The sequence below is a fragment of the Meleagris gallopavo genome, chromosome 6, assembly GCF_000146605.3.
Source record: "Meleagris gallopavo isolate NT-WF06-2002-E0010 breed Aviagen turkey brand Nicholas breeding stock chromosome 6, Turkey_5.1, whole genome shotgun sequence".
In the NCBI taxonomy this organism is placed as follows: domain Eukaryota; kingdom Metazoa; phylum Chordata; class Aves; order Galliformes; family Phasianidae; genus Meleagris; species Meleagris gallopavo.
Genome location: NC_015016.2, coordinates 41,530,119 through 41,557,490, shown reverse-complemented (window position 1 = coordinate 41,557,490; position 27,372 = coordinate 41,530,119). Strand labels below are relative to the sequence as shown.

The window sequence follows — 27,372 nt, the reverse complement described above, 5'->3', positions numbered from 1 at the left end:
CGGTTCTCTGAGGGCTCCGCGCCCTGTGCGCCGCGGGAAGAGGGACGAGAAAGAGGGGAGAAAGAAACTTGAGCCCGGCACAGCGCGGCCCCGGCGGGCCCCAGCGTGTGGTGGTGGAGGCAGCCGGAGAGCGGGGCGGGATGGACAAGTACGACGACCTGGGCCTGGAGGCCAGCAAGTTCATCGAGGACCTCAACATGTACGAGGCCTCCAAGGATGGGCTCTTTCGAGTGGACAGGGCGGCCGGCAACAACCCGGAGTTCGAGGAGACCCGGCGGGTCTTTGCCACCAAGATGGCCAAGATCCACCTCCAGCAGCAGCAGCAGCAGCAGCAGCAGGAGATGCTGATGGCCACTGCTTCCCTCAATGGTGGGGCCGGTTTGGGTGCACCCCGGCCCGGTCTGCCTACTTCTCGCGGTGCCAAGCCGCCCCTGGGCTCAGCCGCTGGCCCCCTACCCCAGGTGGCAGCCGAGGGTCCTGGCAGCGGGCGGCCAGGCACCTGCAGAGCCTTCCCCATGCCTGGGGAGACTCAGTCCCCCAGCTCCCAGGCTGGGCGGCGAGGCTGGGAAGCGGAGCCCCGCGGAGACCCTCAGGAGAATGGCGGTGATGACCGGCGGGGCAGCCAGGGCCAGGAGCTGAAGCCAGTTGGGCAGAGGTCCTCCTCCTTCTCGCAAGTGCGTGGCCCTGTGGGTCCCTCGGATGGGGCACCAGCGGCCACACCGCAGCACAGGTCCTCCTTCTCAGCCTCCGCGGCACAGCCCAGCCCTGGGTTTTTGGCCCTCACTGAGCCCTGCGGGCCACGAGCCGGTGTGGATGGGCCAACCACAGATGGCGGCCAGCTGTGGCACCAGGGCGGCTCACGGCCCTTGCCACCCAGCTCTGCTCCTGGGGGCCCCAGTGTGGACTACCAGCAAGCTGGCGTCCACCCCGGTCCCTCCAGTCATTTCGTAGCCCACGGCCACAACCACCGGCCCAACGGTGGCCCCGAGCTGGGTGCCTCGCACCTGGCAGCAGCACGTGGGCCGCTGACTTCAGATACTCCAAAGCAGCCTTTCAAGGAGGGCACGAGTAGTCTCTATCCTGACGGCGGGCACCAGGAGGGCTGCGGCGTGGCCAAGGTGAAGTTGCCCTGCCAGACCCTCCAGCAGCCAGAGCAGGGGCCGTCTGCAGCTGAGCTGAAGCTGGAAGCACTCACTCAGCGCCTGGAGCAGGAGATGGATGCGCGGCCCAAGGCCGACTACTTCGGTAAGCACAGCTGCGACAGGACGTGATGCGTGCCTAGGTGTGAGATGGCTCCTTGCTGTATGTGGTGGCAGGTTCATGCCTTCACTTTGTGTGTCAATACTGCTGCTGTTGGGTTATGCCTTTTCAATTTCTTTCATTTAACCATTACTCATCACAGGTACTGAAAACTCTTATTTTAATGTTGCTTTCTTCTTAATCCTTAAGTTTCATAGCACAGCAGCCATGGGAGAACAGTGCTGAGCACCAGCTGGAGCAGTGCCTTTGGGAGGGTCCACCATTGCTGGCCAGGAATTTCTTCCCTTTAGGCGGGTTTTCTCTTCACAACATTGCCCATTCTCCATGTGCTTGAAGTATGTTACCTGAGCATGTTTGGATGGAAAGGAGCCTGTTAAGGAGCAGGACGACATCACATCTTTGTGCCATGTGGGGCACGAATGTGGCTGGACCCACAGGAGGCCATGGGGGCAACCAGACCTGCAGGAGGATGAGTGCTCAGTGGTACTTGCCCTGGAGGCTCCTGAACGTGGCTGTGCTGCAGTGGTGGATGTGTGACCTGCGAGGGAGCTGCTGCTGGAGTGGCCCTGAAGGAGCTGACTACACACTTGAGGGATCCCTCAGAGAGAAGCTTTGTGGATACGAGGGTTTCCCATAGTCAGCAGATTTTCTGTGCCCCAGGTGTCGGTCCTCATTGGCTCTCAAATGATGAGTGGGTTGCAAGTATTCGGGAGGAATAGTTGACTTGTGGACCGAAAGCTCGGGCAGACCAACAGGTTTGTGTTAGTGCTTTGTGATGGAAAGAGACCGCTTACATGCGAGGATAATGGAGAATAGGAGCGTCCTACCAAACTGGTTTAGTACCATAGGATAGCAAACAGTCATGGCTGGAGTGAGCGTTCCTTTTTCCCTGCCGCTCTGTGATTTAGCAGCAGGGTGGGCGCAGTGATGGCACGCTGAGCATTTAGTTGCAAATTGCATAGTAAGTGTGTTTCTTGGCATCAAGTAGTACACTTGCCTGCAGAGGGCTTTGCTGTGATTGTTTATCTCAGGGCTTGAGATCGAGTTTAGCTTTGTGGCAGGCAGATAGGTTTCTGTCCTCTGGCAGAAAAGTGATGTGTCCTGCTGCGTTATCGGGCTTGCTGCAGCCTGGAGGCACGCTCTAGTGCTTTGCATGCTGAGCTGGGAGTGTGCTGCTCCAAGGAGCTCATGGGTCCTCACTGTAGTGCTGCTCTGAGGAGCCCTATGTGAGCACGGGCTTGGAGAAAAACCTCGTAGGAGACAGCGTGCAAAAATGTGAGGATTTTGCTGGTTGCCAGTAAGCCAGTGGGATCATAGCTGCTACAGAATGCGCTTGGGAACGACGTTAGAAAGCAGGCAGATGGAATAATAGGCTAGATTTATTTGTACTTTTTTGTCACAAAACAGGTGGCAGCAGCTGGGGAAAACTTTTGTCTCACAGGACGTTTACAGTGAGGGAGCAGTAATCCTGGCTCCCAGCCGGGCTGCTTGGCAGGGCTCTGGAGCAGGCTCTGTACAGCACCTGATGTGTGAGAGCAGGGAGACGGGGCCAGAGGGCGAGGGGTGGGGTGCAGGTGTGCAAAGAGGGTGGTGAGAACCTCAGCTCTGCGTGGGGGGACTGCTGATCCATCTCTGCCTGGATCAGGTATTTATCATGAGCAACTCTGTCTGTAGGAAAGGAGCTGCTTTTTTCTTCACCATGTGAAAATGAAGGTTTGTAAGGTTTGTCCTAGAACAGCATAAAGCAGTGACGAGTCATAGTGTGGATAGGATGCCCTGCTGAAGAGCAGCAGGGAGCCTGGTCATCTGTCAGCGCCCGCTGACTTATGCAGCACATTTATCTGTTCAGGGTAGGAATAAGTGAAGAGAAAGAAGCAAAGCCAAGGTTGTTTTTGTTTTTGTTCTTTGTTTTTTTTAATAATGTGAGCAGTGTGGGCTCGTGTGTGCCTTTGGAGGAATCTGGGTTCTCCAGGCGTGCTCTCAAGTGCTGACGTAGTTTATGTAGGACGTGGGGTGCCTTCGGTGTCAACTGAGGGGTGGGGGGCAATCCTTGCATCACTGCCTTGAACCTCAGGAGCAGGTAGAGCCCCAGCCTGGGGCTGCTGCTGGAATCAAGCCAGGACAGCCTGCACAGTCCACTCCAGGGAGCATCCAGCAAGGAGAGGTGCCTTACTGCCCCCAGCCTGCTGCAACTGCCGGAGATCCTGACAGAAATCACTGATACTGGGGTTCCTTCACCCACAGGCACGAAGGGATACCTTTAGAGCTGTAGTGTGCAGTATCATGCTTTGACCAGTGCTCACTTCATACAGCTAGATGAAAGTCTCCATCTGATAAAGCCTATCCATAGTGTTACCAAGAGGTTTTCTTAAACACTTACAAATGGTTATAAATATTTGTTAGGTGTTAGGTGTTAAGTTTTGACTTCCTTCCTTATTGCTCACAGCAGAGCTGCAGGTACGTTAGCAGGGCCTCACGTGTCTCATTTGGCAGCAAAGCACTGGGCTGTCTCCCCCCCCAGCATCCAGCAGCCATCCGCTTAACACGTCCACAAGTTTCTTTCCCTTGGTAGATGCGGTGCTGTAGGTGAGCAGCTGAAGTCCTGGGTGGACTGGAGCCCCAGCGTGTCCAAGTGGGTGGAATCAGTTCCGAGTGCAGCAGCTCTGCTTGGAAGCTGTGTGCACAGTGGAGCTGGTGTTGTGCATTGTGTTGGGAGCACACCACAGCCCTCCTCATGGGAGCTCAGCTGGGTTTGTAAAGCAAAAGTCTACAACAAAAGGAAAGAAAAAGGAAGGAGGTCAGACAGAGATCTGTAGATATCCTGGCTGGGATGCTGTTGCAGTGTGGAGTCTCATTCATTTTGCACTGGAGTTCACATCATCTCTCACATCTCTCACTTAAAATGTCTCAGAGGAGTTTGATGGCACTTTGTATTTCACCAGCACTGCGTGCAGGTGGGGTTCAACATTGCACGCAAAGATAGGGCAAAAAAATTACATTTATCAACCTTGTGATTCTTTGGGTACTTCATCGCTATGAGTAATGAAGTCAGTGATGCTACTGAGTGATGAGGGGGCCAGGCTGCCCTGTTTTCCAGGCACTCAGTTTCACACTGGTCTTGAAACCACTATGAGACATGAGGTTGCTTGGTGGGGAATAGCAGCTTGCTGAGGAGTGCAGTGTGTGGGAAGGCCTTGTCCCCTCGGTGCTGACTGGGGGGTCTTGTGAAGAGGCGATGAAGTTACCGTGAGCCACAGGGAGCTGGCATTGGGTTTTGGAGATGGTGTGATGTAAAGATGGAGGAACCGAAAGCATCACATGGGGTGTGACGTAGGGAAGTCTGTTTCAGCAAGCAGTCTTTGAAAAATGTGTGCATGAGTTGTGGTGGTGGTTGTGGTGGAACACACTGGTGGGTCTTCAAGAGTGGGGTCTGGAACACTGAAGCTGTGACTTCATGCATCTCCTCCCTGCACAAGCTGGGAGCAAGGTAAAGGCAAGTTGCCTTGGAGCCCAAAGGCTGCATTTATGGTTGGCTGTAGTGTGCCCAAGCAGACAGAAAGGTGATCCCAGGAATATTAGTATGTGTGTATTTCCCAGCAAATGTGACATAGCAGCACTCAGAGGAAACGCATTTAAAGTATTTGAGTCCTGTGGGAGCACGAGTCCATGTGTTGAGCTTTGGGGCTGGGACTGACATCCTGGACAGACAGACAGATAGGTTAGGTGTCTGGTAGCCTTTCCCAGCAGCCACACTGCTTGCTGCTGGCAACGATGGGCTCTGGCTCCCTGGACACAGGGACGCTGTGCCCTGGAGGCTCGTCGCCTTCCACGTGACGCGTCCGATGTGACAGGGAACAGAGGCTTCTTTGTTGCTTAGGTTGAGCTGCCCGACCAGCAGAAATTGGACTGAAATCAGCAGTTTACATCCCGTGCCCTTTCCAGATCCGGCTGCCTTTCTGCCTGTGCACTCGAGTGTGAATTTTTGGGTGCTGCGCATGTGCTCCAGGCTCACCGCCCCAGTGCTGCAGGAGAAAACTCTTGTTCCTCCCCTGTAATGCCACATGAGCCTGGGGGCCTGATAGTGGGGGACTGTCTGCTCAAACTGACACTCATGTAAGCATGGTGAAGTAACCAAGACCTTTCATTCTTTGTCTTTATTTTCCATGTCCCAGGAGGGCTAAATAGTGGACAGGAGGGTTAAGCAGAAGGTGGAAGAAGGGCAGCAGAAGGTAGAGAGGTGTGGGGCAGCGAGGGGTGGGTATGGATGGTGGATGTTGGGCAGCCGCAGGATATGGCCAGGCCATCTGTCCCCTTGGGCTGCACACGGCCACTGCCTGTATTCCACAGCCTCAACAGGACGGGCACAGGATGGATGGAAAGGAGCTCATTGCTACTCATACACAGAGCACACGGATAATTTTCTGCAGCAGCTGCTCCCTGGCACAGAGAGGGGAAAAATGCAGGCACTTCCAGCGTGTCGTTTCTCTGGAAAGCTTGGTGGATATCATGGAAAGAAGGTTTTAAACAGCAAAACCTGCAGTTTTTCCGTTCACAGCTCTGCGTTGCTGCAGTCAGAAGGGAGCTGTGTGAGCTGGCCTTTGCTTCTGTGCCGGAGCATTGCACAACTGTCGGGCTGGAGCTGATCCTACATGCCTGGAAGAGAACACAGGCATACGAAAAGCCAACTTCTTCTTATCTTGTCTTTTTTTTTTGTGGTAATGCTTGCGTGATTTATCTCATCTTTCATTACTGATCGTATTTGCTTTCTTAAAGTGTTTCTTTCAATAGATAACAGAGATAAATCTGCTTAGTTTGAAGAGAGCACGTTCCACTAACCTCGTGCCAACCATGTGGGGGTGGGCCTGCGGCCAGGCCAGCCTTTCCCCTTAGGTCCGATGTGACCAAAACAGAGCAACTTCTCATCCTCTGCAACCTCCCTGGAGGCTTTGGTTGGTGTGGGCTCAGGCTCTGGGCATAGTAGGGCTTGGGGCAGCGCTCTGACAGTGAGAAGAGACTGCAAACCAAACCTGGGCTATCAGCGTGGGTGTTATTTCCAGCACTGCTCCCCAGTAGTTTTCTCCCCAGCTCTGACAAGACCTTTCCAATTGCTGTGGAGCATGCAGTACCCAAAAGCAGCAAAGCTTTGCTAACCGCAGCATGACTAAGGATCTCCAGGAGACTGTCCTGCCCATATGGCCTGATGTGTTGGGAGCCCCAGCATGGCTCCTTCCTGTCCACATCCCGTTGTGAGAGGAGTCTGGGACTGAGGACACAGTTTGGATGGCCTCGGTGGCAGCATTTCTCAGGATTCATGACACCCATGTCACCTACATGGTGTCTGATCTTCAGCTGAGCAGTATAGGGCAGGTGTGGTGACCCTCATAACTGAAGCACCCAGCCCCATATGAACCAGTGTGCTCCTCAGACCTGCTCCTGACCTCTCTTGCCCTCTCTCTCTTGTAGGAACCTGTGTGAAGTGCAGCAAAGGGGTGTATGGAGCCAACCAGGCCTGCCAGGCCATGGGCAACCTCTACCACGACGGCTGCTTCACCTGTGGAGCCTGCAGTAAGTAACCCTGCCTGGTGCTGCTGCTCAAGCCCTGTGATGGATTCTTCTGGTGAATATTTTTCTGGTGTAAGGAGGAGAACAGAAGGATGCTGTTATCCATTTGTCTGCCAGCTGGAGGCTGCTGCAGCTGTGTGCCTCTGTGGCAGAGCTTAGTGTTTGTTTTTTGAATAGATTCTTGCTAGGCATTTAGGAAAGATATTTTGAATTGTGCCTGTTCTCTGCTTTCTGGTGTGCGGGGAGGTTATTTTCATTCCTTTGTCTCTCAACGATAGCCACATTTTCTTATTTATATGAGTGCTTTGTTTCAAAGTGGCAGTAAGTATACCCTAACTAGAACTCAGGGCTTTTTAGTGTCCATGAAGACTTTACAGCTATTGTCCCACCACATTAGACAGCTCACAGCCAGCTGCTGGCAGGATGCTCTCTGCATGTCAGTACTCACCTCTGCGTGGTGGGCAACCCAGTTCACTGTTAGCTGGCCATCCCCTGCTGCCAAAAACCACACGTTTAAAATAAATAAATAAAATAGGAGGAGTTTTGCTATGGAGCTGGCTTGAGAAACCAGGCTTCTTATTTCAAATTGTGTTTTTAAGGTGGTGGTTTTGAGTTTTGTTATGTTTCACCCCAAGCTAGTGGGTATTTTTAGAAATGTAGCTGTGTATGTGGCAGTGGTAAAAATAATAATAATCCATCTGGTGCTCATGTATGTATCAGTTTGGTTTTCCAAGATGAGCTTTTGTGGTTTTTTTCTCCCGTGTTGTATTTAGAAGTGTAAACTCATCAGGACTGGAAGGCCTGGTGTTTTATTTGGAGCTGCAAAGCAGGAATAAATATAGAAAGATGTGTGTGCTCTCTAATAGTAGCTGAACCTTGAACTGCAGCTCACTTCCCAGCTGTCCAGCACCAACTGCCCTGCCTCACCTATGCTGTCAGTGCACTGCTTTGCTGTCATCAGGCTGAAAGCAGGAAAACTGAAGAGAAAAGGGGTGTTAGCACAGGACAAGTTTCCCTATAGGCTCAGCAGCAGCAGCTTGCCCCTTTTTTCTTATGAGCTGATTTGAAATCTACAGAAAGAATCCCTGGCTGCAGCTTCAGGGACCTTCCTCCATTTGTGCCCCAGCAGCCTCCGAGCTGCCCTTCTTCACAGATCTCTTGTGACAAATAATGACAAATAACCCAGCAGCAAGTTCCATCTATCTTAAATTTCTAAAATTACAGCTGTGCAACTGGTGCTTTAGAAATAAACACTTTGCACCCTTCTTTTAGAACTGATTTTATTGTCTTGAGCACTACAGAGCTATGTGTGGTTGCGGAGGCTTTAGTGGTCACTTCTTTTTCTGTATGTTTGGTTAAGAAATAGCTTTCTTCCATATCTAACAAGGTGTGTTAGTGAGAGCTGAAAAAATAGCTGTTTACTTCTTATTCTGAAAGGCAACCCTCTCCAGACCTTTCCAGGATGAAATGGTTTGTGCTTTAGGTTATGCCAGAAAGATGGAAAGAGGCTGAGACCAGCAATGCAGAGCTACGTTTCTTGCTTATCCAGGAATAACTGAAGCATCTCTGGTCTGAAACATCTGTGGTCTGATTTTTGGGTGGTCCTGTGTGGAACCAGCAGTTGGTCTCCACAGTCCTTATGGGTCCCTTCCAATTCAGGATGTTCTGTGATTCTGTGATCTCTATGGAGCTGTGTTGGGGCTTTCAAACAGGGAGATGCCAGCAGGAAAACAAAACAAAAAAAGCTTGGAAGGAGTAATAAGAGTGTTTCTCTGAAGAGAAAATATTGTGTATCCCTGTGAGAGAACAAGTCTACCATTTGACCCATGCTCAAGGTCTGCCGCCATTTTCCATGTGCTTTCAGGCAGCAGTGTTTGTCTGCTGCAGGGGATGGACAGAAATATTTTTCTCCTGTGAATGTTGTGGTAAAAAGCACTTCTTAATCAATGGCCACAATCCAGAGAGCTGCAGATTGCCAGAAATCTGCTGAGTGTCCGCTCTCCAGGTTGCGCATTGTGACTTCAGGGATGTGTTTGCTTCTTCCCTTCCCAGTCCAGCCACTGGCAGCCACACAATAACAAAAAGGCCATACTGTGCAGATCAAGGAAATGACTTCTCCCCTTCCCTCCCTGCTCCCAGGCGATTTGTTGGTAAAAGAGAAGAGGAAATGTACTTCAAATGCTGCACGTTTCTGAGAGCGCTGCTCCCTTCTTTCCGGCCTCTGCGCTCCCTGTCGTACTGTTGTGCACTCCGTGTTGGGTCAGCCTGCTAGCATCTCCTGAGTCCTTCCTGGCCACATGATCATTTGAGTTGGAAGGAACCCTTTGAGGTCATCTAGTCCAGCTCACCTGCAATGAACGGGGACACCTACAGCTACATCTGGTGCTCAGAGCCCAGTCCAGTCTGACATTGAGTCACCTTTATTGTAAAAAAATTTCTTCCTCACGTCTAGTCTAAATCTCCCCTCTTTTAGTTTGAAACCATTTCCCCTTGTCCTGTTACAATGCACCCTGCTAAAGTGTCTGTCCCATCTGCCACATCAGAAGGAGCAGGCTGCATGTCGCTACCAGTGAATGCTGTTGCTGTGCTTCAGCTTTGACGCAGGCCTTTTTCTGCCCGCGGTGACGTCTCAGAGCAGGGTTCCCAGTGACTGGGATGCTGCAGCTTTACTGAAACTTACATGAGTGCAAACCAGGGTGCTCCTGCTCTGCCCCTACCTGAGCTCCATGCCCCAGAGCCTCCCCCAAGGTGCTGGGGAGCCATGGGCACGTTTGCACATCCCCTCCTGCCAGCAGGCCTTGCCTCCTGGCCTGCCGTGTTGGTGAAGCTGAATTGGACTGCAGCTGCTCTGCTGATGGCTGGGATGGCACGCCAGCCTTCCCTGTAGTTGTGAAACAAGGCCACTGTGAGGAATCCCCCCCTGCACAAATTGAAATGGTTTCCATCGTGGGTAAAGTGCCTTCAGTGCTCTGCACCATGAAGCCGCTGTGATAAACGTGATGAGATTTTTCTAACTGCCAGAAAAATATACATTTGTCTGGATAGTGTCGCCTGCCTGGCTGCAAAGCACGTCCTGAGCAACACATGTGGTAACTCTGCTTTCTATCTGAAAAGTAAGTAGTTAGGCTGTGTGCTGAGGGTCAAGTGGAGTTCGTCTTGGACAGCATCCAGTGCAGGCTGCCTTTGAGAAGTGATTTCAATCCTAAAATCTGTGCTCTGGTGAAACACTGAACATCTCCCCTCCAATAAATAAAATACACCAAATTACCTATTAAGGTAAAGCGTACTGTCCTCCAGATATTTATATCTGCCTTCTTGCTGTTTTCAGTTTAGCAAGGATTTCTAATTTTGTTCGTAGTTGGGTTTGTGTCCAGATGGTGCCTTGGTTTCCCAGATACAGAAAGCTGAGTGGCTCTGAAGGGCTGGGTGCACCAATGCCTCCTGGTGCCGAATTTCCTACACCCTGTGTTTCCTGCTGTGTGTATGTTCAGAGATAAATGGTAGAAGGGAGCAATCAGTAGAGCAGAGCTATACATATGCTACAGGGTTCAGTTGTCAGGAAAAAATGGACTGTATTATCTGAGCCACAGGCATGCAATGCAGAAAATTTGGCTTAGAGGTCAAAACAACAGATTTAGAATGATTACTTTGGCATCGGAGTCTCGTTTATCTTCTTGTTTGTTACAAGGCAGGCACACAAACAGGGCAGCTTTCTGTGGAGGGGAGAGGGGAAAAAAATGTGGTCTCTCTGCTGCTCTGATACTGCATGATATCTGCCTTACATGAAGGCTGTGAAAGTAGATTCAAAAAACATCCTCAGAAGTCAGACAGCTGTTTGCTGCAGGTTTGAGGCATCTGTTTGCATCTTGCTTTTCTTTCAGTTTGTTGGACAAATATTTTGACTTATCAGTTGGTTTGTTACACATTAACTTTTCAAGATTCTGTGTAACCACTCACTCACAACACTGAAGAACACAGGTATTTCCAGGTGTTGGTATTTATTATTTAGCTAGGAAGGAGCCCTTATAAATGTCATTTACCTTGGGTTGCTTTAGCACTTCTTTCTAGGACTCACATAGGCTCTGATCTGACAGTTCCAGCTCTGCTCCCCACGCACTTGGGAGCATGTGGTTCTTGTGCTCATGCCGTTGGGTCCTCAGAGGAAATCTGAAAGCTAAAAAAGTGCAAGGGAAGTGTCAGAGATGACTATGAAGGAAATCAGTAGGCGAGCACGGAAGTCAGAAAGAAAGAACTGATTGCAAGGTGGTCCGAATGAGGGTTTGACATTCAACTGCAGCAGGAGAGCCTACTGCAGAACCAGGTTTTGTCCCCTTGTTGCAGAGAGGTGAGGATCTGCACGTTGCCAGATTACAGAGTTCGACCTTTGGCGTGCCTGCATGACTTCTATTTAAGCTCAGATCTCTACTGATGTCTGTGTAAGGGTAACAGATTGCTGTTCCAGCAGCAGAGTTTGAAATAACACCAACTGGCTGTCTCTCACTACATTTCACAATATAGTTGTGTGTATAGATATTAAGGGTCATTTACTAAACAAGGTAGTAAGGTATTGCATCAATTTAACTGCAAGGATCGTCCTCTGCTTGGGCTAATTAGTCGTGCAGCAGTGATTATTAAGCACAGTTACATGGAACTCATGGTGTCTTTGGGCTCATTATGTTGTGTGGGTGTGCCCTGTGCTGGTGTACAGCTCCTGGAACAGCAAGGCCAAGGTGTTCTTTGGCACCTGTAAATACTGCTGCAGGCAAGTGCAGCATAATCCTGGGCAGGCAGACTGACAGCCCTGGGAAGCGAATTCCCCTCAGTGTGTGTGTGCTTGTCTTCAGATGCAAAAGCTGCTCCAGCATGGGCAAGACTTGCTCATGTGTCTGGCTCGTGCAGGCTCCAAACACAAAACCACTGCGCTGATCGGCACGCGTGAGAAGTGTGCGGGCCTTCAAAGCGGGGAGTGTTAGGTGTTGCCAGGAATCCTCCCTCAGCATCCCTTTAATAAAATTATCACGTGATAGGCCGTGCAGGAAATGATGTATTTTTTAGCAGGAGTAATCTCAGAAGAGATTCAGACCTGCCAGGCTCTACGGGCTGTTGGGAGACAGAGTAGCATCAGCGCTTGTTTCCGCTCCAGTCTGAATGCTGCTTTGTTCTTACTGACTTTCTGTCTTTGAGCTCTCAGCTCGCTGGTGAGAAACCCCTGTGGTGTGGCATCCACACTTGCTGTGCAGGAGAAAATCTAGGGCAGCTGCCATGGCAGGGCTGTTCCTCCTCTGGCCAGATCCCAGGGCAGTGCTGCTGTGAGGGCTCAATACAGCCCTGAGGCCCCCAGCAGATATGCTTTTTGTTAACAGGCATAGTATTGGTTGTGCTGTGCCATAAGGATTTAGGTGTGGTGGGACAGAGTGCTAGATGATTCATTTCCAGGCTCCCCTTGCCTGTGGAAAGCTTGGACCCGATGATCTTTGGAGGCCCCTTTCCACCTGAGTTGCTATGATTCTAGGATTGTAGGAGGTTCCTCATAATGTTTTAAGCAGTAACTTGCTAGGTGCTGTCTCAGTTTGCACTGTGGCCTTCTGTACTTTGAAAAATTGTTCTCTTGTCTAGCTTTGATGCTAGATACTTCTATGGTCAGAGAGTGAAGCAGTGCATTTAATTCTGCCACTCTGGGGACGTTGCTGCTGTGCTTGTGGTGCTGGGAACAAGAGTAGTATGTAGGGGAGGACATGAAATTCCCACCTCAAAACCTTGTCTAGTCACAGCTTCAGCTTCTCCCTGAGTGCTTCCTGCTTTGCTGCATAGTCACAGAATCTTTAAGGCTGGAAAAGACCACTAAGATCAGCTAGTCCAACCACCAACCCCCCCACCATGCCCATGACCACATCCCTCAGTGCCACATCCACACGGTTCTTCAACACCTTCAGGGACGGTGACTGCACCACCTCCCTGGGCAGCCTGTGCCACTGCCTCACTGCTCTGTCTAAGAAGAAGTTCTTCCTAATATCCAACCTGAACATCCCCTGGTGCAACTGGAGACCATGTCCTATCACTGTTACCTGGGAGCAGAGGCCGACCCCCACCTCACCACAGCTTTCTTTCAGGCAGCTGTAGAGCGATCAGGTCTCCCCTCAGCCTCCTCTTCTCCAGACTGAACAATCCCAGCACCCTCAGCCGCTCCCATAAGACTTGTGCTCCAGATCCCTCACAGCTTCGTTGCTCGTCTCTGGTCACACTCCAGGGCCTCGATGTCCTTCTTGCAGTGAGAGGCCCAAAACTGAACGCAGCGCTAGAGGTGCAGCCTCACCAGAGCTGAGTACAGAGGGATGATCTCACAGAGAGCATTGCCTGGGGAGGTAGAAGCTGCCCTCCTTTTTCCTGTGTATGCTTGAGCACTTTGGGGGCAGTCCTTTGGTGCAGGGCTGGGAGGAGAGCACTGCTTGCTGCCCAGTGCACGTGCATTGTGGGGGGCACAGCAGCTGTCTCTGGAGCAGAGGCTGACTGAGCATGGGGTCAAAAGCCAGTGCTGGAGGTCTCAGAGAGTAATGCTGGGGTTCCCTTAAAATAGAAGCATTCAAATATCTTCTCACAATGGTTTGCTATTAGCAAAGGAGAGGTGCTGCTCTGTTACATGGCCCGCTGTGGTTTCTCAGTGTTTCCCCTTGAAGAGCCATTTCTGCCTTTGCCTGTGGTTGCTTTGCTGTTATGGGCAGCTGACCTTTTGCTACATGCTCCAAAGCATGCTTTTGGCTTTCAGGTCTTGGGTATTTTGTTTTTCCTCTGAGTTTGTTTTTACTGCTTGAAATGTTGTGAGGGTACAGAGGGTGTTTTGCAGTCCAATTAAGAGAGACAGACTGGTAATGGGGCTGCTCTCTTGGCACAGTTTTTCCTGTCCTTCTGCCCACGGGTTCACAAAGACTTTGATCTGGACTGGGTTACCTGCCTGTTGGTCACAGCTGAACTAGGCTATGTGCCGGCCTCTAAGTGACCCTTTCGTGCAGCCCCAGTCTCAGAGAAGACATTGTGTCACATTCACTGCCACATGCAGCCGTGGTGGTAGCCAGCAGAAGTGGGACAGATACCAGGAATGAAGGAGAGCTCTGATGCTCTGCCTAGTGTGGGGCACACAGCAGGAGCCGTACGGTGTGGTGTCAAAGGCAGCGTCCACAGAAAGCACCACAAAAACATGTACTGGCTGGGCCCTGGTGGGTCTTCTGTGCTCCGAATCATAGCATCATAGAATGGCTAGGGTAGGAAGGGACCTCAGAAACCATCCAGTCCCTCTGCTGCAGGTAGGGTTGCCAACCACTAAATCAGGCACTGGATCAGACTGCTCAGGGCTCCATCCAACCTGAGCACCTCCATGGATGGAGCATCCACAGCTTCTTTGGGCCAACTAGTCCAGCACTTTACCACCCTCTCAGTGAAAAACTTTCCCTTGACATCTGATCTAAATCTCCTCTCTTTTAGTTTAAATTCATCCCCCCTTGTCCCATCACTATCTGCTTATGCAAAAAGCTGATTTCCCTTCCGTTACAAGCTCTGTTTAAATATTGGAAGACCATAATGAGGTCTTCCCACTGCCTTCTCTTCTCCAGACTGAACAAGCCCAGCTGCCTCATTCTGTTTTTGTAGGAGAGGTTCTCCAGTCCTCTGATCATCTTTTGTGGCCCTCCTCTGGACTCCCTCCAAAAGCTCCACATTTTTCTTGTGCTGGAGTCCCAAACCTGGATGCAGTACTCCAGGTGGGGCCTCACAAGGGCGGAGAGGAGAGAGACAATCCCCTCCCTCGTCCTGCTGGCCACCCCTCTTTTGACACAGCCCAGGATACTGTTGGCCTAGGCCATAAATGCATACTGCTGGCTCATGTTAAGGTTATCATCTATCAGGACTCCCAAGTCCTTCTCCACAGGGCTGTTCTCAGTGGGTTCTTCTCCCATTGTGTATACATATCTGGGATTGGCACAGCCTAAATGCATTAGGCCTTGCAGAACCTCATTAGGTCCATATGGGCCCATCTTTTGAGCTTATTTATGTCCCTTTGGATGGTGTCCCTTTAGATGGCATCCCTTCTTTCTACTGTATCAGCTGCACCACTCAGCTTAGTGTCATCTGCAAATTTGCAGAGGGTGCACTTGATCCCATTGTCTGTGTTACTGATAAAGATGCTAAAGAGTTCTGGTCCCAAGGCCCCTGGGGGACCTCGCTTGTCACCTGCAAGATCTGGAAACTGAAGTCCTATTCACCTGCCATTGGTAACGTGCAAATCTTATATCTGCAGCACTTCAAGAAGGACTGGTTTATAATGATAGAAGCTCAGGGCTGGCAGCATGGAAGGGATGCAGGAGCTGTTGCCAGCCTGCATGAGACTTGCCCACCTGCTGTGCAAATGCCAGAGAACTTCCTCTGTGCTCAGATAAGAGAGAAGTAAGGTCCTTGCTGCCTCTCTAGCCATGCAGAGCCCTGGCGTCCAAACACAGCCCTGCATCATTACATGCGTTGAGAGCGATCTCATTTTCAAACATGGGTTTGTGACCCCCGTTGTCCTAATTAATAATAGAAAAGCAACTTCAAAAGAGAACTAGCTCCCTAGCAAGTAAATGAAAGATTGCCCAGCATCTCCCCTTAGCTATTGCAAGTCCCTGGTAAAGTTCTCTCTGTGTATCTTCAGAAGATGGACAAAAACACTGACATCCTGGCAGTGCAGCCCTGTGGTATCCTGTGGCCAGCTGCTCAGTCAAGTGTGTTTAGCATGAAAGCACTGGTGACTAAGCTTGCAGTGTTCTGAAATTGGTGCTGAAGTGACCTTGAGGTCATGCTGGAGGCCCTGCAGCTAGGTAGGACAGTCCAGGAGGGAGCAGAACATAAAAGCATGCAGCTCAGACTTCCTGTTGGGAGAGTGGATGAGAGGGTTGAAATGATTTCTTTCAATGAGAGATTAGCTAAGTTCAGGAGGAACTGAAAGTGAAATGCAGTCAGGAGCTGGCAATTTAGGACATGTATTAGAGCAATTGCTTCTGATAAAGACAAATCATGCCCTGGTGTTCCTAGGTGTATCAAGGGTTTGAGTTGATCAGAGGACTGCGCAGCGCTGGCTGCAGTGGCTTCCCCAAAGTCCTGTCGCCGTCAGTCTGGACCTTTGAATGTCACCAGGTTAAAAATACACTGGGTGCAGAAAGCCCCATAAATGCTTCTTTTGTCACCATAGAGGAATGGCGCAGCAGCAACGATTCAGGCTTCAGCTGCTCTGCTGGATGAGTACTGCTCACACACTGCTTGGGGCTGCTGCCCAAAGAAGCACCCTCATCCTGCAGCTCCGTGCATGTTTTCCCTCACCACTGCCCACTTGTCTTTAAGGAGAGATGTTGCATACAAAGGGGAAGGCACTTGGGAAGATCACCGGAGCCCACGCTATCACATAATATAAGATTGAAGTTAAACATTTCTGAGCTCACTGCCAAAAGTTGGAGCTGCTTTGGAGCCTTCCCATGTAACATCATGAGGTGTTTCCTGGCCAGAGAGTGCCCTCTGGTGTAGACAGCAGATGGCAAAGGCTTTAGTTGAGTGAAGGATTTCTGCTTGGCTTCTCCCTTTTCTTAATGTTCAGCAGCCAGCATGATTATTGTTCGAAGGCTGCCACACAGTCCTAAAGCACCGAGAGGTGAGTCCAGACCTTGTGTCTTCCACATCTGTAAACCAAGGCAGCCAAGGCCTCCATTTAGGTGTAGCAGTGGGAGCCATTTTACTGTACTGTACTTGTAGCTGTACTTTGTGGAAAACAGAATGCAGATGCAAAGCATAAACACAAAAACTGTAGTAAATATAAATGTATATATATACACATTTCCCATGTGTAGAGTCTCTTCTTGGAAAAATGTCATCTTGTCTCTGTTAGGACATTCTGGAGGTGGAGGCTCTGCTCCAGCTGTAGGATTTTTGTGTTCTGATATCGTTGCTGTGGGTCACTTCTCAGTTATCACTTCTCAGCGCCCAATTTTTGCTCACATTTTCTCCTTACTCTCTATTGACCTTTCTCTTCTGCTTGTTGTTTTTTTTTTCCTTAGGTCGGAAACTGAGAGGAAAAGCCTTTTATTTCGTCAATGGAAAGGTGTTCTGTGAGGAAGATTTCCTGGTAAGCACACAGCTGACCCTTGTGTCCCCACCATGTCTCAGCCTCCACAGGAGACACAGGAGCCTTTCTCCTTGGTGGCTCTGGCTGTGTTTTGCACAGCTCCTGCACAGCCTGGTCATTCTCCCCTGCTCACTGACAGACCAGACTGAGCAAATTGGCCAGCCCTGAGACATGGTGGCTGCCCACATGTGACACTGCAGGTAGCTGAGTGGGAGGCCATGGCGTCACAGTGCAGAACCCATAGCAAAGCTGGAGCTTCTTGGGCTGGCATCTTCAGAGTGTGTCTGTTACCATTCCTTGGAGATAGGAGCAAGATGAATGGCTACAGAAGAATGAATGAGGGAATTTCCTTTCCCAATGAACTACTTTTGCTTGGGCATCTTAATGGATATCTTTCTGTTACCCTCAGTGGCTTTGTGTGAGTGTATTTAAGTGTGAATCAATTCCGTGGTCCATGGGTGGTAGATAAGGAGCACTGCAGTGATGTTACAGAAAATACAAAAAGCCATAGCCCCTCTCCTCACCCCCAAGACCTCGTAGATTAAACCATCATTGAGACTTGAAAAAGTTGTATTTGCCTCCTACTGGAGGAGTGCAGTGATTTCTATCAAAGAGAAGTAAATTGATTTTCTTTTCTCTCACCAGTATATTCTGCACAGACAGAAAATGGAACCATTGGTTAAATGCATCTTAAGTATTCAGTTTTTCCAGTTTGCCATTCAGAAAGGACTGAAACCTTAGACAGAGGTGTTTGTTGGGAGATGACAGTCGGTTCCTTACCTTTAGCTTTAATAGACCTAGAAAGGTGTAACTCAAAGTAGAATTTGGCAAATGTTGTGAAGTGAGCATGTGATAAGTACAGTTAAGCTCCTGGTTTGTAGATTCCTACGGTCAAATAAAGAACTAAGTCTTATGAGTAAGTGACTTATTTATTATTTTATTATGTATGACTTATGTGACTTATATTATTTTATTATGCATTTATAGCATTTGCTTATACGCTAAAATAAACTTAGGACTTGAAAGTTACAGGGCCATGTACTCCTTCTGAACACTGCAAGTCTGGTGTCTTAATAGAATATTCCATCCACAGCTTCATATACTGAAAACAAAAACAGTGGAAAGTTTAGTTTGTGAAGGAGTACAGGAAAAGGCCAAGCAAATAATGCCCTACAATATGCTGTTGCTTATGCTCTACTAGCCTTGTGAAATGTTAAGCCACTTCCTTTTTGTCCTTGCAGTACTCTGGTTTCCAGCAGTCAGCTGACAGGTGTTTCATTTGTGGTCATTTGATAATGGACATGGTAAGTGATTATTGCCTTAGGTAAAAAATCCCACAGCTTTTTAGAAGAATGTACCAACAGCAAAACATTTTGATAACTAGTACTGTGTGTTGTCATTTGCTGGTCTGCCTAGTGAGAGATGGGTAGCAGAAAGAAAATCTGCTAAGCCTTTGTTGGCTTTTGCAGGGAAGCGAAGCTGGCATCCTGCTGCATGTATGTAAGGACTTTGCTCTCCCTGTTTTCAGTGCAAATTGAAAATGATGCCTTCAGATTTTTCATCCCCTTCTGGGCTTCTCTGAGCAGAGTTTTCATAATCCTGTGCAAAAAGAAGAGGCTCTGCAGTGCTCCCTTGCTGTGGGGCATCAGCCGTGCTCTGCTGAGCCTGTCTGTCTGACAGTCAATTCTATGTACCATGTATAGTGAGTTTCATGTACCTTGAGGATGAAGCTGCTGCCTTGTCACAGCTTCATATATGTGATGGAAGGCTCTGGACTGACTTTCTGGGGAGCCAGAGTGTGTGAACCAAGCTTCAGTCCCGATCTGTCCAGATCCTTAAAACCCACTGAATAGATGTGCACTCCCATCAGCCTGCAGCAGGTTGCCATCCATTCAGGATTTGCAGCAAGTAGGTGACATCTCAAGGCATCAGCTGGCCTTCAGCCTGCACCAGGCCGTGTTTGGCTGTGGGTGATGGGGAGGGAGACAAATTCATGAGCTGACGGTGTAAAACTAAAGCTGCAGCAAAGAAATGAAGACCTTCAGGGTGATCATGGCACTCCTCCCAAGCCTTCCTGATACCTGTTGTTAATTATCTTTGCTTGCCTGCTTACACTCAAAAACATTAAAATTGGAAAAGCTGTTTTATGTAGCAGGTTGAGTTCAACGTGGTTTTTGTAGTCTGTGTTAATTAGAAGGCCACACCAGTGAGTACGAAGGTCTAAATTTAAGGTGATACAAAAACCTAGCAATAGTAATCATCCCAACCTCTCACAGAGAACATAGAGATGTGTTTCCTTTTTGGCCTGGTACATCTTGTGATTATACTGATTCTCCACCTATTGGCTTTAAAAATCATTTTCTTCCCTTTAAATCTTGTCACTTTTATCCAGTATTGCTAACTATCTTAACTGAGCTTTCTTATCCACGCTTTCTTATCCACGCTAACATTTCAGTTCTAGGCAATCCAGATTCCAGCTGCCCTTTCTTTTCCTGTTAACTTTTAGAAGAGGTGAAAAAAACCAACACAGCACTGCTTGTGAACATGCAGCAGTGTGTGATGCAAAGCTGTGAGTGTTATTTCACCGGTATTGACTGTTCACGTGTTTCTTTCTTGTCTCTTGGTTTGTTGCAGATCCTGCAGGCTCTGGGGAAATCATATCATCCAGGCTGCTTCCGATGTGTGGTCTGCAACGAGTGTCTGGATGGTGTGCCATTCACTGTAGACACTGAAAACAAAATCTACTGTGTCAGAGATTACCACAAGTAAGGACAAAATAACATCAGAGGAGACATGATCAACAAGCCTTTTCAGCTACTTAGAAACTACTGATCAGTGAAACAAATAGAGGATTAGAAGCTAGGAGTTTGAGGATGGGGTTAGACTCTAGAGTTCCCTATGCCTCTCCTCTTGCCCTGCCATTGGCTTCCTGTGTAACTCTGAGAAAGTCACTTAAACCCCAGGCTTAAGCTGCACCTTCTGCAAAGCAGAGAGTGTTTAGTGGTCTCTGAGGTAGGTGAGAAATAGTGCTTGTGGAGCATTCTGTCATGTAAGACATTAGTCTGCGCTGAAGGAAGACTGTGAGGAGTCAACGCGAGCTGCTTTGGAGTAGCTGCAGAGCTGGGTTTCAAAGAATGTTTTTAGAAATCACCACTGAACATCCAAAGCAAACTTTATCCAGCTTTAAATTAAATGACTAATGAATCCACTTGAAAAATCACTTATCATTTTGACAGTAAAATAGAAGAGCTCTGCTCTTAGCTAGTAGTTATGGGATTAGAGCAGCACACATTTTGAGTGCCTGTTTGGCTAACATGCTCCTGTATTCTGAGCAGACAGATAATAAGTATTGCTCAAGCAGTCCCTGGAATTGTTTTATATTGTGCTTCGTGTGTCACTGTTGTTCTGAAATGACACGTATTTCCTTGCAACTTCATTTATTTACTGTACAAGGCTTTGAGGAATCTAGCAGACCCTTAGTGTTTTCTCTGAAATTTCCTGCTGTGGTACAAGGCAACTCATTCTTTTTATATGCTTTTCTGAAGCCAGTTCTGCTCACTTTCTCCTCATTCTCTCTTCCAAATTTCTTATTAATAGCCAGGAATTTTACAGTGTTTTTGTTTTGTTTTACTTGTTTTTTTTACTGGCACTAAGTGTAAAATCTTTTTTTACCTGACTGAGCAACATGTGCCAAGCATTACTTATAATCAATTGTAATTGAATTTGTGATCTTGAGATGTTAAGCTTTCCTATGGATAAATTATTTACAGCTTTAGTGTTTTGTCTTATCACCAACATGACTTATCACCACAGACAGGACTCTCGTTTTTATGTTGATAACTTGCCTTCAATTTCTTGTTCTTCCTGCAGAGTTCTAGCTCCAAAGTGTGCAGCATGTGGGCTTCCCATTCTGCCATCTGAGGTGAGAGCCTTTTATTACTTATCCCTTCTGGGGAGAAGGCATTATGTCTCAGGTCTTGCTCTCTTCCCTTCTTGACCATCTTGTGAAGATGAGTGTCCTTGTGGACTTGGAGAGACAATTGCTTCCACTGGAGTGCTGCCTTTTAAATGAAGCTCATACACTGCCCTTGAGATGTGACCCTTCCTTTGTTTGATAACAAAGCTTATTCCCCTCAGGCCAGGCTACTGTATTACCTTCTGCACTATTATACTGCTGTTAGCATTGTGCACAGCTACCATTCCTTCACTTCAGAGAATGGTGGTGGTGCTCTGCTCACCCTCTGGGACTAATTCATTGTCTTATTTGGAGGAGATGGGGCTTTGTCAAAGCCAGTTTAAAGTGCTGAGAAATGTGATATATTGAAGCTATCCAATCATCAGTGCATGTTTTAGGATAGATGTGAACCGTTAGCAGAGAGGATTCTACGTTTCTGATGTTATGCTTTAGAAGATATCAGCAGGCAACCAGTGATGAAGCTTTAGTGTAAAAATAGGTGGCAGGATTTATTTGTGATTTTCAACCAATGGCCAAAATGCATTTGTTCAACACTGATATTGTTACAAGAAGCAATCTGCAGAGTGCATGTGTCTAATCCTCCCGTAATCCTCTGTAATTTCTTCTCATTTGCTTGAATGCTTACAGGGGTCTGATGAGACCATTCGCGTTGTGTCTATGGACAAGGATTACCATGTGGAATGTTATCACTGTGAGGTAGGTCAGCAGCTTTCTAGGGGAGTAGAGGGTGTTTAAAAGTGATAGTAACTGTTATTTTTAAAATCTTCCCGCTTCCAGTGGCAGTACATAAGCAATTCTGACCTTGCACTCTGAAATCTTTTAATATTGTGGCTGACAAAGGTCCATCTGTCAGTCCACTTGCTATCCAGTTTATTTGTTAATGAAGGAAATGTAGTGAATCAGTAAGGTTCTCTTGCTGCTGTTTGAAAGCCCTGAGCTCCAGATCACATTAGTGTATCTGGTTTCCAGGCCAGACTGTTCAGAAACGCTAAGGTGATGAGTGATCCTATCTGGTGTAAGTTCTCTTCACTTATGAATGAAGTGAATGTGCGGTCAGTGGTAAGGAGAGGATATATGGCTGCCACAAAAATCTCAAGAGATGTGAGCTCTTAAATATTCATGGAGGACTTCCCAGAGAGCCTTCATACGTATGTAAAGTGAATTAAAATATGTACATGTCTTCTATCATTGTGCTCATAGTGCAGTGGAAAGGAACCCCGACTCTGCAGGTGAGTTTCACATCAGTACAACTGCAATTAATTTAATGCAAAGTGGTGAATCGTACCTGAGAGCGTAAGGAAACATGAGTATGTTTAAAACATGTAGGGATGCAACTCACCATGAGATAAAGCTTATTTAGTCAAACTAGTTAAGACCTATGTATACAAGGCTGCCCTTCAAAATGCCTATGTCAGATGTTTTCCTGCTCTTGACAAAAACTGAACTTATTAGGAGGGAGCCGCTGGCGAGGAGCTCCTGTCCTTGTCACAACATTCTCCTGCAAGCCAGACCCCAGTTGACACTGGGAGATAAACACATAGTCTAATTAAATTTGCATGACCTCTCTCTGCAGGACTGTGGGATGGAACTGAATGACGAAGATGGGCATCGCTGTTACCCTCTGGATGACCATTTGCTTTGTCACTCCTGTCATCTGAAACACATAGAGAATGGCACAACCCCAGCAGCTGTGTACCAGCATCACTACTAGCCAACGTGGCTGACAGCTGGGAGCCCTGACAGACCATTTGTTATGTGATCACCCTACCCACCGTTGATTTCCTGTGCATGTTTTTCTCCAGTCGGCAATTTTCCTGTGAAAGGATATGAGAGATTTTTGCTGGGTTCACAGAGTTTGTATGCATTTGAGTTCCAGCTGTACCAAACTCTATCTACTTGACCAGGAATGTGGCACATTATCTAAAATTGGTTTACTCTTACGTGCCTTTTTCTGCTTCTTGGAGATTCCTTTGGGCTCATTTTAGAAGATTCTTCAGTGAAAGCACAACTTGCTATCAAGCCAACAAACTCAGATCATGCCATGCACAGTTAAAAAGCTGGAGGCTGGCTTGCCTGCCTGCTGGGAATGCTCCATCAGTCTACTAAGTGATTCCTGACAAGAACATTTCATCACATTCTCCAAAGGACATCATATTATTAATACGAGGTTTTAGACACACTCTCTTAGTAATACTTTAGAAAATAAATAAGTCTTTGCAAAACAGTGTGCTAAGACCTCCCAGTGAATGCCCTGAACTCTGGTATATCAAGTGTGGCTGTAAAAGCACCAACTCTCCAAGCATAGCCCAGGCATGCTGGCTAGCAGCTGGAGACAATATCCCATTTTGAACAGAACAAGAAACTGGAACAAGCTGAGCTAAGCTACTGTGATGACTGGATACGAGCTGCTGCTAGAATGTCACAGCAATACACAGGGACCCATCTGCTTTGTCACAGTGCGAATAGAGGATGATGTTTGGAAAGATTGGGATGCTGATAGTATGGACGTAAGGGAAATCCATCCCTGTTCTTGCTTACAGAGCTCACTTTGGAAAAGAAGTTCTCCATGTACAGATATTTGCCTGATGTTTTCATGGTTTGTCCCCACAGCTCAGCCCCAGCCTGGCCACTCCTTAGTGTTTACCCAGCACAAAGCCATTTTATAGTGGTGCTTATTTAGAGCTCTGGGAATAAGCTCAGGATCATTCTAAAGGCTTTGTTATAGTGGGATTTAGAGCCCAGTTCTACAACCTGTACTCACATCAGTCCAGCCACTGGTATAAACAGATTTGCTCACATGAATAATATCAGCTTATCTGAGTGAGGGGCTGGGAGTTTTGCTCTTTTTTTCTATTCTGTTGAAAAATCAAAGGCTGAGCAGTGGCACTGGGTCTCTAGAAATGAGCTCTTGCTGTGAACTGGCTTGGTTCAACCATACATCTTTTCCCATAGCACAAATGTAGCTAGACATTCACACCGTGTCATCAGAGCACCTTCATTACTCAGCTGGAGCTGTACCTACTACTTCAAAGTAGTCCTTCAGGGAAGCACGGTTGACTTGCCTTTTTCACTGTCAGGGGTAAAACCTCTTTTTTCAACCTGGTACCACCACTGCAGGACAGAGGGCTCTGTCCTGTGAAGCCCTGGCTGCAGGTTGCCTCCCCCTCTCTCCACTCTGGCTCGTGGACCTCGGGCCTGGATGCAGGGTTGTCTTTTACCCCTGCCATCATGGGGCTTTTCTCCCCATGCCGCTTGCCATTTCTTCCCAGGCACCTCAGCAGCCCTCTTGCTGTTGTCTCTGCCAGTGCTGATAAATACTGCACTTCTCCATTTGGAGTGGTGCAAGGTATTGTGCAAAGGACTAAACAGAAGTACGAGCATCTGCTTTAATATGGAGACAGGTAGCCTGCTAGCACCCTTCTGCATGCCTGCTTCAGTTTATCTCCTCTAGGCTGAGGAGCTGGAAGGTCTTGGTGTGGACTTGCCTGGATCTGGCCTTCTGTCCCCCCCAGCTGGGAGCATCTCTGGGATGCTTCTTGGGATGCCAGCTGTGGGCAGCTGGGCTCTGCTGCTCCATTCCTCCAGGGGATTTAAGGCCCCTCAGTGAGTGACCGAAAGCCTGTGGTGGATATGTCCCATTGCAGTATGCAGAATAAGCCTCACCTGTGACATTAGAAGAGGTAGATTTAATCTAAAATACATGAGCTGGTCCTCCAAATGCTTGGATGCTGCTGTCTCTGAGGCCAGCTGCTGCACAGCTGATGCTTTGGCTAGCTCTTTGGTTTGGGAGCATGTTCTTAACACTTATTTTCTGGCCTTCATTTGGGAAGATCTGAAAACAATAGCAGGACTGATCTTTTCTTTCTCAACAGTGGTTTAAACTTCTGCTTCACTCTTACAGCCTTTCCCAGGCCCCTAAAATAAGCCGGAAGAAAGGAGAATTAGAGAAATAAAACATTTTCCTTTTCAGAAAGCCCCAGCCAGCAGTTTGCAGTGAGCTATCTCGCAGGAGCCTCCTGCAAAGCAGTGGAAAGTTTGGCTTCTGCTTTCACAGTGTCTGGTTACTTCTGACAGCCTCCCTCTGCTCCTCTGGACCGGGAAAATGCAGGCTGTCCTACTTTCAGGTTTGAGGTCCCATATAAATTATTAAGTGTGAATGCTCTCCTTTCGTGTATTTACTAAGTGCTGGAAATGACAATGTGAAAACCGAGTGTCTGAGTTCATGGTTCTGAAGCTACAGCATATACTGCACTGCCTTGCTCACCTGTGCGCCTTAACTCGTTCTGCTTTTATGTGTATTTGAATTGGTTGGAGCTTTGTGTTATTCCTGCCTCCTGCCCAGTGTGGGGGAGTCACAGCCAATCCATGTCCCTTGTTTGTCAGCACAGTGAAGTGCCGGGCCTGGGGAAGTCCTTTCCACCTTTGACTTCAGAGATACTGCTGGGCCTTCTGGGCCATTTGGAACAGTTCCAGTTTGCAGCTCCTTTACAAAAGAGTTGCAAACAATGTATGTTAAATTCTGCCTATCACCTGGCTTCTTCACCTTGGGGTTTGCTACTCAAGTGGGTCTGTCTTTATTAAGAAATCAAAATGTGCTAGTCTAGCTTTTAATTCCTACTACAGCTTGCACTTCAGACTTGTTTTAGGAGAAGGGATGCTTGGAAGTCCCATTGCCCTGGTAAGGGGTAGCCCACATGCAAGTAGTTATTCAGATGATTTCCCTGAAACTTGTTTTCAGGAGCCAGTGTTTAATAGATTTTTGTTTAGGTCATGCTGTTAAATTTCTATTGTTTGGAATCACAGAATCACATAATATCCTGAATTGGAAGGGACCCACAAAGACTATTGAATCCAACCCTTGGCTCCACATGGGACCATCCAAAATCCAAACCCAGTGTCTGAGAGCATTGTCCAAACACTCCCTGAGCTCCAGCACTCAGGGCCGTGCCCACAGCCCTGGGCAGGCTGTTCCATGCCCACCGCCCTCTGGCTCTTTCCCTCACCCCCAGCTGCCCCTCCCCTGACAGCTCCATGCCGTTCCCTTGACCCCTCTCGCTGTCAGAGAGAAACAATGGAGTCTTATCAGCAGTGCAGTGTTAGGATTGAGGTGAAGCAGGTTAGTATGAGGGGTCTCTTTGTCCCTCAGGAGAAGAAAGTGTTCCCAGTGCTGATTATTAGCACCGGGCAAACGTTTCATGTCCTTGGGTTTCAGCACTGGCTCTTCGAGGACCTCCACCTGTCCCTCCCACAAGCTCCTGGCCTTGAAACATTGCAGGTCCTTTTTTCATATTTAGCCCTTCTGTATTTCCCTGGAATCTATTATTTCAGCAACAGCAAAACCATGTCCTTGCTTAAAGGGAATGCCAAACTCTTCCCATCCTTTAGGCAGGCTCTGCCTGCATCAGACTTCAGATGCGGAGTGTCCATGCAAACGGGAAACAAGTCATGGAATCACAGTTGTTAAGGTTGGAAAAGACCATTGCGATCATCTAGTCCAAGCAGTAACCCAACCTCACTGTGCCCACTAACCACATCCCCCAGTGCACGTGCACATGTCTGTGCTGGAGCAGAGTTTGAGCCATTTTGTTCTAGGGAAGGCATACCTGGGAATTTTTTGAAAATACCACCAAAATTGATTTTTTTGATCGATAAACAAACAAAATGATGTGCTAAAGCAGAGGGATGCATGGAGAAGGAAGGATGTGAAGGAAACACACGCAGCATAGCCACACACCCTGAAAGCAAATCGGAGCCTGGCCAGTGGTACTTGTGGTACTCATTTGTATGTTACGGCTTCTTGAAAGCGTGACATTGGGATAGAGTGTTTTGCTGGTGTCACTAACCACAGCCTCCTGCACGGCTCTCTGGTGCCATTGGGTGTTTCTACAAAATGGAGGCCAGCAGCAGCGGCCTGGCCCTTGTGGTTTCAGTGATTAAAGACAATAGGGTGAAGCAGCGCTCAGAGTGGTCTTTCCCAGTGTCTGATCGCTGTCTGTGGGAGGCAGTGAGCCGTGGGTGGGTGTCCCACCTGCAACCAGGGCTGGCAGGGGACGGCAGCCCTGCCTGCCATGGAGAGGCCTTGGGTTTGTCCCAGCCCCACAGAGGCGATGGGCAGCAGCAGGGGTGCAGTGCTGCAATCCACAGGCTGTGTTTTCCTTCTGGCAGATGAAGGAAAGCTCACAGAGAGAGCCCGTGCTGGAATGCCTCTTTCGCCCCATAATCCCAGGCCCATGGGGAAGCTTCTTCCATCGAGCAGGTGAGGGGATGGGGTTGAGGAGGTGAAATGCTGCCACAGGCTTTGGGGTGAGCTTTTGGCCTGGGGAAAGCTCGTGGAACAACCCGTCTGCTCTGCGGGCTCGGAGGGGAGGCCGTAGGAGTGGCGGGCAGCACTCCTAGCTTGGACGGGGGAAAAAAATACGGGAGAGCAGAAAACGGG

General features: G+C 48.4%; 1 protein-coding gene across 1 annotated transcript; it reads left to right on the top strand.

The window, feature by feature from the left end:
* Positions 1–6: 6 nt before the first annotated feature.
* LIMD1 (LIM domains containing 1) lies at positions 7–25,146 on the top strand. The gene is made up of 8 exons (XM_003207256.4): positions 7–1,245; positions 6,724–6,825; positions 16,893–16,960; positions 18,202–18,264; positions 19,595–19,725; positions 20,831–20,882; positions 21,564–21,632; positions 22,510–25,146. The coding sequence occupies exons 1-8, from the start codon at positions 141–143 to the stop codon at positions 22,645–22,647; spliced, it is 1,728 nt and encodes a 575-aa protein (XP_003207304.2). The 5' UTR covers positions 7–140; the 3' UTR covers positions 22,648–25,146.
* The last annotated feature ends 2,226 nt before the right edge of the window (positions 25,147–27,372 follow it).

What these genes read in the sequence shown, in the direction of transcription:
- LIMD1 (XM_003207256.4), top strand. Translation starts at nt 141, where the DNA reads ATGGACAAGTACGACGACCTGGGCCTGGAGGCCAGCAAGTTCATCGAG. An exon ending in CTTCACCTGTGGAGCCTGCA is followed by an intron (nt 6,826 to 16,892) that starts GTAAGTAACCCT and finishes TTTTTTCCTTAG; the next exon opens with GTCGGAAACTGAGAGGAAAA. An exon ending in TGGAATGTTATCACTGTGAG is followed by an intron (nt 21,633 to 22,509) that starts GTAGGTCAGCAG and finishes CTCTCTCTGCAG; the next exon opens with GACTGTGGGATGGAACTGAA.